The sequence below is a fragment of the Nestor notabilis genome, unplaced genomic scaffold, assembly GCF_000696875.1.
Source record: "Nestor notabilis isolate BGI_N333 unplaced genomic scaffold, ASM69687v1 Scaffold36117, whole genome shotgun sequence".
Lineage (NCBI taxonomy): Eukaryota > Metazoa > Chordata > Aves > Psittaciformes > Psittacidae > Nestor > Nestor notabilis.
In genome coordinates this window covers 1-8,363 of record NW_009938436.1, presented here as the reverse complement: position 1 = coordinate 8,363, position 8,363 = coordinate 1, and the positions used below count along the sequence as shown (strand labels likewise).

Genomic DNA, 8,363 nt, shown 5'->3' with positions numbered 1-8,363 from the left:
AAATGCTGGTGGGAAATACTATTTTGCGGAGCCGTTTCTCACTTGCTTATTGCTGTTTCATGCTCTCTTATGCTTGTCAAAATCCGGTCTGGTATTTGTACTCAAAGCTCTGGCTGTTTCCTCACTACAGGCAAAACTGCACTACCCGCAACTTCTCTTAAGCTTCTGAGACTATTAGGATGTGATTAAGAAAGATTCCTAGGTATCTCCATGGTTTTAGGGAAATCATTAGCAACATGTAGGTCTCTAAAGTCAGCAGTTGGCAACTGTCCCTATCATTAGAGGTACCTCTGACACCTGCTCTCAGCAGGTTGAGGAGCAGTTTGCAGGAGCTGGCCACAGTGTTAACTACATCTATTACATGCAAAATGGTGTCCTCTATAGGGTGCTGGACAGACACCTCCTTTCCAGCTGCAATGGATCAGAACAGCTTCTAATGGGAGCCTTTAACCAAAACAAATGCAGTTGCCCTGCCTACGGAAGCCACGCCACAGCCTGTGTCCCCTGGCTTGATTCTCAGGGAAACTGCTCCTTCAGGTTCGTTTGTGCAAAATGTATTAACAGCAACATTTAGAAAACCCCTGCTCAGCTGCCTCCCTATCCTCTGGACAACTCCATGCTCCAGCAGAAGAGCTCCCCTCTGGTCTAGTCACTGTTCCCTGCCTGTGCACATGGTAAAACCAGAGTTTATTGGACCTCAAGCACAAAGAAGGATAGAGGGGATTTTCCTCCTGTGAACTGATGATCTCAATGTTTAGAGCATTTGCTTGGGATCAGGGTGTAGAGAGTCTGATCCTTCTGTATCTGATCTGTTCTAAAGTGGTGGTCCCTGCCTGCCCTGTAGGCAGCACTTGGAACGCTCACTGACCTGGGCAGAGTGACTCAGTCAACCTTCTGAGGTGTTTCTATTCTCACTCCAGTGTATGTTCAATGTCTCTTCAGTACTTCCTCCTGCTTGGTTTGTGTGGCACTCCTCTCATATCACTGTGTATGTTTCACTTAGGTTCCGCTTTCTGGGCATGCCTTTTACTAGACAGCTTGAGCAGCTGTCTCAAGGTTGGGAATTCCAGTTAAGCTGGGACATCCAAGGTCTAGCTGTCAACTGTGGCCGCATCACTTAAGTCTCTCATGTATATAAGACCAGCAGAGCAGCAGGCAGTTCAGGATCATGGCTGCAATCAGTCAGACTTCTCTCATAGCCTCTTACTGTTCTGAAGCTTCCAGCTACCTAACAAAGCTCACGTTCTTCCTAACTCCTACCTGAATTTGTGCTGCAAATAGATGAGAATGTAATCCAGTTGTATCATTCTCTTGAACTTGGTTATAGCTGTAGCCTTATAGCTGAAGGCAGGGAGGGAGTCTTCTTCCTCAATTTATACACCCCTGAGACTGCTGTAAATTTATTTTGGTAATGACCAGAGATTTAATCTCTTTTTAATGTTGCCATTTTAAAATTTTCTAGTATGGTCTTTACAGTGGGGATGCATTTCCTCTCTGTATATAAATCCTAACACTAAATTAGAGAAGAGCCCCTATTGGTACAGATGTGTAGTTTTCTTGTAATTTCTTAAATTTAGATGAGTAATATACATTACTTTTGGGGAGGAGGGGAGTCCACAGGTATTCTGTGTCTTGACTGTGGTACAATCAGGCTTTCAACCTTTTCAGCTCTAATAGTTAACTTCATAATATTGCAGATTACACACATGACACTATAATTAACGTCATAGTCAACAACTACTTAGGCACGAGAGGGGAGAACCCCAAGTGTGGAATGTCACTCTGTGTGCTGCTATTTTTTTAAACAGTGCAGTCTGATGGTACAGTGGTAAGAGCTGCCAGGGAGGAAAAGTTTGGAGGTAAGCGGGCTGGTGAGCTGGCCTGCTGCAGCTGTGCTATAGCCAACCTTTGGCTCTGACCTGTGGCATGACTGTGTGCCCATTTCTGCTGTGCCTGGTGCTTTTTTGTACAAGAAAAACTTTACTGCTGTGATTTATGTAGATAGAAGTCATATTAAATAAATACAGCTTATTTGTACTTGGTGAAGTAGCTGAAATGAAAGCTCTATTAACCAGAGCTCTCTAGTGGTCTACAGTACTTCTGGGGATTCCGACTTGTAAATAACTGGAAAAACAAACTATAAAAAAATAAACCAAAAGTTCTACCTCCTGATGACAGACTCCTCTGACTTAGATATCCCAGAGTGCCTCTTACACTGGATATGCGTAAGCTGTGGATTTGATGCGCAACTAATTAGCTGTGCGTTTGGCCAGCCAAGAGTGTGTGTGTGCGTCTGCACATCCACGCACAGGGATTTGAGAGTGTGCTCTGAAATGTGGGAAAATGAAGGGAGCTTTCTTTTATTCACTCCTTTGCTCCCAGGCAGGAAGTCAGGCTTTTAGATTGTTGTATGTTCCTGCAATAACTCAGTAGTCATAATAGGCTAAGTCAATCTGATATGTCTGTGTTTTTTACAGCACCCAATAAATACTCCCACCTAACTCTCTTGTGATGATTATTATGTTGTTTTCCTGAAAGCTGCAGGACAAGAGAAGAAAGCACTCTTACGTTTTCAGTGACCTCTAAGAATCTCTAATATATCGGGAAGGGTCTGCTTGAAACAGTGATTGATATTAGAGATAATGCATGTTTCATTTGCCTTAGGAGCAGGAAATCCTTTATAAAGCCCAGTTCCTAGAAGCTGTCTGACTTAAAGTGCATGAATAGCTTCTTCTGGTATGCAAAGAATTACCTATATGTATATAAAGTATGACTTGGTACCATGTTGAATCAGGATCTTACTTTCTTAGGAAGCAATTTTAGCCAAGAGCATTTTACTTCATATCCAGGCATACTTACGTGAATACTTCCATCCCCCATCCTGCAACGGCTGTGAAGAGCCTTGGGCCTAGATCCCTGGCTGGGTTCATGGCACAGCCACTGTTCATTCCCAAAGAGCAAGTAAGAACAATTACAAGAAGTCCCACTGCAATTGGCTGCAGGCCTTTAGGTACACTGTTATTTCTGCTGTCAAAAATAGCAAATATAGCCAGAAGAAGAACAGCTGTTGACATCACCTGCCCAATGCAAAGAAAAAGAATAAATATGTGCAGATTCCTTCCAATAATGAAATGGGTATGGCAGCGCAGTGGATTGTGGTGGCTTAGACCTGGTATTTAGATGTATCCCACTATACAGAGTAGCAAAATTTGGAACCCTGTGCCTCTCTACTTCACAGTAAGAAGTTTTGATACCTGTGCTGAAAGAAAAAGATAAGAAATGTGTTGAGGACATTTGGGGAAGGCAACAACCTGTCTCTCCTGTGTGATGTCTGATGCTTTGTTTCTATATTATTTTTTTCCCCTATGAATTTAACAGTTCCATTTACTTGACTTTCAGTAGTTCTGCTGTGCTGATTCAATCAGTTACATTGATATCAAAGTGTTTTATGTGACTGTAGTTTACACTGATAAATTAGACTAAATATGTACTGCTTTATCAAGGTATTGCATAACGTAAGGAAAAAAGTGAAGTCTACAAAGTCAAAACTGAGCAGCTAAAAAATTAGGAATTGCCTAAATTAAGGTTGCACATGTAATTGTAACATGAACTCTGTATTGCAGATGCTAATTGAGCTGATAAAGGAAATTTTCTTGGCATTACTTTGATGGACATGCTGCTCTGCTTAAATGCTTTGTAAATATTGATTTTGCTAATAATTAACTTAGGGGGAAGCAGACAAAAGTTTCAGCCATGTCAAAGCATTTAATTTCTGTACTGATTTAAAGAAGTTTGAGTTTGCTTTTTTTACTATTATTATTATTTCAGCTGGTTTTAATTTTGTTTTAAACCATCCATGGGTAAAAAGATCTTACAAAAAAGTCTGTTGACTTATCCAAGAATCGTCCCCTTACAAAATTTCAAAACAATGTTTGGACTTTTTTGAAGCCAAATTGCACAATCTTCATGTCCTTTCTGTGAAGAATTCCTGTGCTCCAGGAGTCCCTAGTTTTTTGTTTTTACTTATGTGGTATTTATTTCATATATGCCTGAAGAGGGCAGGTAAATTGTTTAGAAGTAGATAAAAGATAAGAAACTTCATTTTTTCACTGTTGGATAAGTGGTATTAGAGGATGCAGATTGGAAATAAAGTGGATATTTTTTCAGATTCAGTCATTTGCAACAAAACCCGAACCAAATAATACAAATCTATTTGCAAAGTGGAGGTTGAAGAGGAGGCTTATGGTAGCAGGAAACTCACTTGTTCAAGGTGCCTTAAACGGGCTGCTTAAGCTTTACTTAGGGAATGACAAAGTGGACTGGATTTTTAGGTAAATGGACATAGCTCTGCTGAAATTTATGGAGAAACATTGATTTATGCTGGGGAAAACCTCTTTCATATATTGCATTAAAAAACATGCAGAGTGCAAAAATTAATATGATGTATGTGAAAAGAACAACTTGAAATTATCTTGCTTGTAAAATATGACTCAAATGTGACCCCTGCAAACAGCACTGCATTTTCATTGCTATTGTACACGATGATGTACGAGCAAAACGGAGAGATTCATCATACCTATTAAAGATCTATGTATTGTTCCTTACTGCTTTGTTTTACAGTTCTCGGTGTGTTTAATTTGTGAACTCAAGACAGCAAGTGCACTTACCTGATCTGCAAATCCATTTATGAGGGACAGATATGGAGCTGGATATGTTGCAAAGATATGTGCTGTTGCGTTAGGTCCTATGACTTCAAGTGTTCCATTGCTATATTCCATAAAGGCATCTATAGAAAACAGCCATTACCTGGTTGCACTTCTCCATAAGCACTAGGTTTTCTAGAACTAGAATGCATGTGATAGGTCTATGCACTTCACATTCTCTACCGAAACTAGTTGTTTTTTCTGGGAGCATAGTTAACAGGTTTGAGGGGATGCACTGATCGAACCCTCCTGTCTCATCTCTCTTCCTGTGCCATGAAGTACTTGTTTTATGTGTCACAGCTTTCAAAACGCGGCTGTTGTTTCCTCTGCTCACTGCTCCAAACTCAATGCAAGGAGCATTTTCTGACTCTGAACACAGTTGCGTTATTGTGGTAAGAGGCGCTATATTTGGCGCAATGCCCTCCCAGAATGCATCCATTCTCTTTGTACTGTTGTGGATTCCCAGCTACCAGGAATTACTGCCATTCCATTTGATAGTTGTGCAATAACGACTTCTGGGAATGAACTCTACTGAGAGACCTGCTCTTTTTCACTGTGTGGGCCTTGTACCCTGCTATGCTAGTCATCCAAGATGTGAGGGGAGATGCTACCCTTAAAACTTCAGTTCCTAGTGTATTTTTATAGATACTGTAAATCCATGTATTTTTATCTTAGTATAGTTAAAGTGTATTTCAAAGACTGTAATATGACTTCTGTGTTAGAATAATTTTCTGCCTTGGCAAGCCCTGAAATGTTAGAATAGGAAGACACTAAGATGAAGCACTCAAAATTCTGCATAGGCAGGCATGAATAACAAACGCTATGCCTGTATTTCAGTAGTGGATACACTGATGAGGTGATTCTTGTGAGTAAGAAACAGCTTCCCACCTCCCATGGAAGTCATGGTGAGCATGGTTAGCTTCTCCTGAAGCTAGCAGACAAATCTATTTCTGTTTGCCCCTGTTTTTTCTAGCTTTGCATAAGGCCATGACATGGGTGCAGGGAATATTTAGTTGTTTACTTGGTTGGTCAGGCTCTTTCATTTGCAGTGTCAGATCATCTTGTTGCATTTAACTATTAGGGGTGAGCAAAAAAAATAAGGAAAATGTCTCAGCTGTGAATAACATTGTACACCTTTAGAAAAGCCTCATGTTCAGCAGTTTAGCATATATACTTCTTCACTCTTGCAGGTATGCTGCTGAAAATGAAAGCATCTAGCTCAAATACCTGTGTATGGGGAACATGGAAGTGTTGAGCTCCTGTGTCTTTTTCTACCCATGAATTTTCAGTGGACCTTGATAAGTGTGTGACACTCTTCTTACAAGTTCCAAGAAAGAAAAAAATACTGAAGAGGTTTGGGAATTAATAAGAACAACAGGAGGGCAAAGTTAGTCTTGAGCAGAGATAGGGATATGAGAAAATCCAGCACTCCTGACTAATAAGAAGTCTCTAACTCTAGCTCTAAGTTCCTGATCTTTGCTCCCTATCCTACTGCTACCCTTTAGCAGAATACAATGAATTTCCCCCCAACCCCACGTGCGTGTTGACGCACTTCTGTATCATGGCCACAGCCCTAATCTTGGCTGTCTAGCTTGAGAAGGACTCTAGAAAATCCTGTTCTGGAATCGCGCAGTTTCCAAATTCTAACGCTAACCTTAAAACAAACTCTTCCCCCTTCTCCCTGTCCCAAATCCCAAACAAACAAAAACCCCACCAAACTCAAACCAATTAGAGAGTTTCCTCAGTTCCCAAAGGTTTTCCTGTTCATGGGTAGTAGAGGCACTGAGTACGCAGCTGATACACAGTGGGCATTTCCATTTCCATTTTTTCTCTGTTGCACCTAGACCAAGCACTGTCTGCAGACATAATGCCCGTCAGAGAGGCCGTGGAGATGGGCTGGGTCAGTAGAAGCAGAGTTGTGGAGTAGGTGATTGAAGGAACTGATTGATCCAATTGTGTGGGTTCAAGACAGGGAGTCTGTGACTAAGTTTTTTCCTTCTGTGGCACACTATGTAAAATCAACAGCGTCAAGGATAGGGGGAATTTCCCACCCCACCCCCCTTTTTTCCCCTTCTAATATGTGACCCCTTTATCACTGTACCTGGAGTTCATTGCCATGGAGAGCCACCTCTCTAGGGTGGTCTGATGTTTGGTCGGGGGACTTGAGCTCACATCCTGTAACCTCAATGAATAATGTTGGTGATACTTGCCTACAGGCACTTGAATCAGGTCTTTAATGTTTCTAATTTGCTTGGAAGATGAATAGCCCTATATCCTGGCTATTAAGTAATTTAAAATCCTTACTGAGAAATGTGTGATCTCAAAGTATCTGATTTCCCATGAATAATTTTTCTAAATTTCAGAACATTTCCTGGATTATTATGTTTCAGGGAAGTTGCAGGATACCTGGAATGTTTGAGCCTTCCCCCCCCCTCGCCTTTCAAAATCTTTATGCTTCTTCCTTTCTTCTTCTTTATGGCTCTGGCTTCACTCCTGCCATTACCCCTGCGTGAGCAGTTCCCTGCCTGCTTGGCGTTCATTGAGAAATTGGGGCCTTAGAGACTGCCTGACCTCTAGTTTGTCCTGTGAGCATGTCTAAGGTGTACTCACCATAATAAATCCCAAAGACAGCCGCTGCTCCAGTGAATGCTCCCAGGAGTTGTGCTAATATGTAAATTGGTAATTTGGTCCATTTTAATCTTCCAGTCACGCACATGGCTAATGAAACGGCTGGGTTTATGTGACCACCTGAAAAATGAATCACAAAATAAGTCATATGGATGACTCAGACACATAAGAATAGGTGAAGGATTTGTAAAACTGTGGGTGCTTTTGAGCATGAGACTAGTACGTGCTTTCCTAGCTGTTGTTTTGTGATTATATGCTGACTGCAGTTAAACAAGTTGGATGAAATTATATGGGAGAGGAGGAAAGCCACCAAGATCTAGCTTCCCCCTTAATGTTCGCAGAGTGTGCTATTTATCAGACTGCTGTCCTGCACTATATAATCTATAGACAACTCTTCTAGAAAAAGCCTAAGTCTGCCCTATTGGTTGTGATGGGAAGGTCCATCATTCTGCAGATATTCTCTCTCCTTAAGTCTTTGGCTTTTTATTTTTAAGGGAGGATTGTGGCAGCAGAACATTCATTCAGTTTAGCAAGCATGTATTAAGATTAAGGACTATTACTGGCTTGATCATATATCTTGAGGCAGATCCGGAGTACCTTGGATTTAAGTCATGTTTATGACCCTGTCTTCAACCTGGGGTTACTTAGGAAGTCAGTTTTCATGAATATAAAATAAAATAATAGGCCTGTCCAGCTTCATGCTGGCTGTTGGTGAGCTATGCCTAGATAGGATCCGGGGACAGCAGTGTGTAGTTCTTCATCGCATGTTTTCGTCAAGCTCTTACACCCTCCAGAAAGGTCCATGATAAGAAAAGTGATAAAGTAGCTGTGCTGAAACAGAGTTTTATTTCCTGTGGTTTTTAGGAGTAGCTACACCTAAACTCACGCGTGGAAAAGATTTCAGTAATACTGGAATTCTTTGTGACAATTTTATTTTCTAAAATACATTTATTATTCTGTCATGTGCTACTCACTTCCCTCAACGTCTTTTATCAACACAGGAAAAAGTGTTGAATGCTTTTGGAATTTTTT

At 41.0% G+C, this 8,363-nt stretch overlaps 1 protein-coding gene across 1 annotated transcript; it reads right to left on the bottom strand.

Annotated features, from left to right (window-relative positions):
- Window positions 1-2,855: 2,855 nt before the first annotated feature.
- On the bottom strand, window positions 2,856-7,451 carry AQP9 (aquaporin 9; the record flags this gene model as incomplete). Its single annotated transcript, XM_010019310.1, has 3 exons — window positions 2,856-3,077; window positions 4,668-4,786; window positions 7,314-7,451. Coding segments are annotated over 3 exons (479 nt in total), but the record flags the coding sequence as incomplete, so codon positions are not given.
- Window positions 7,452-8,363: the final 912 nt, after the last annotated feature.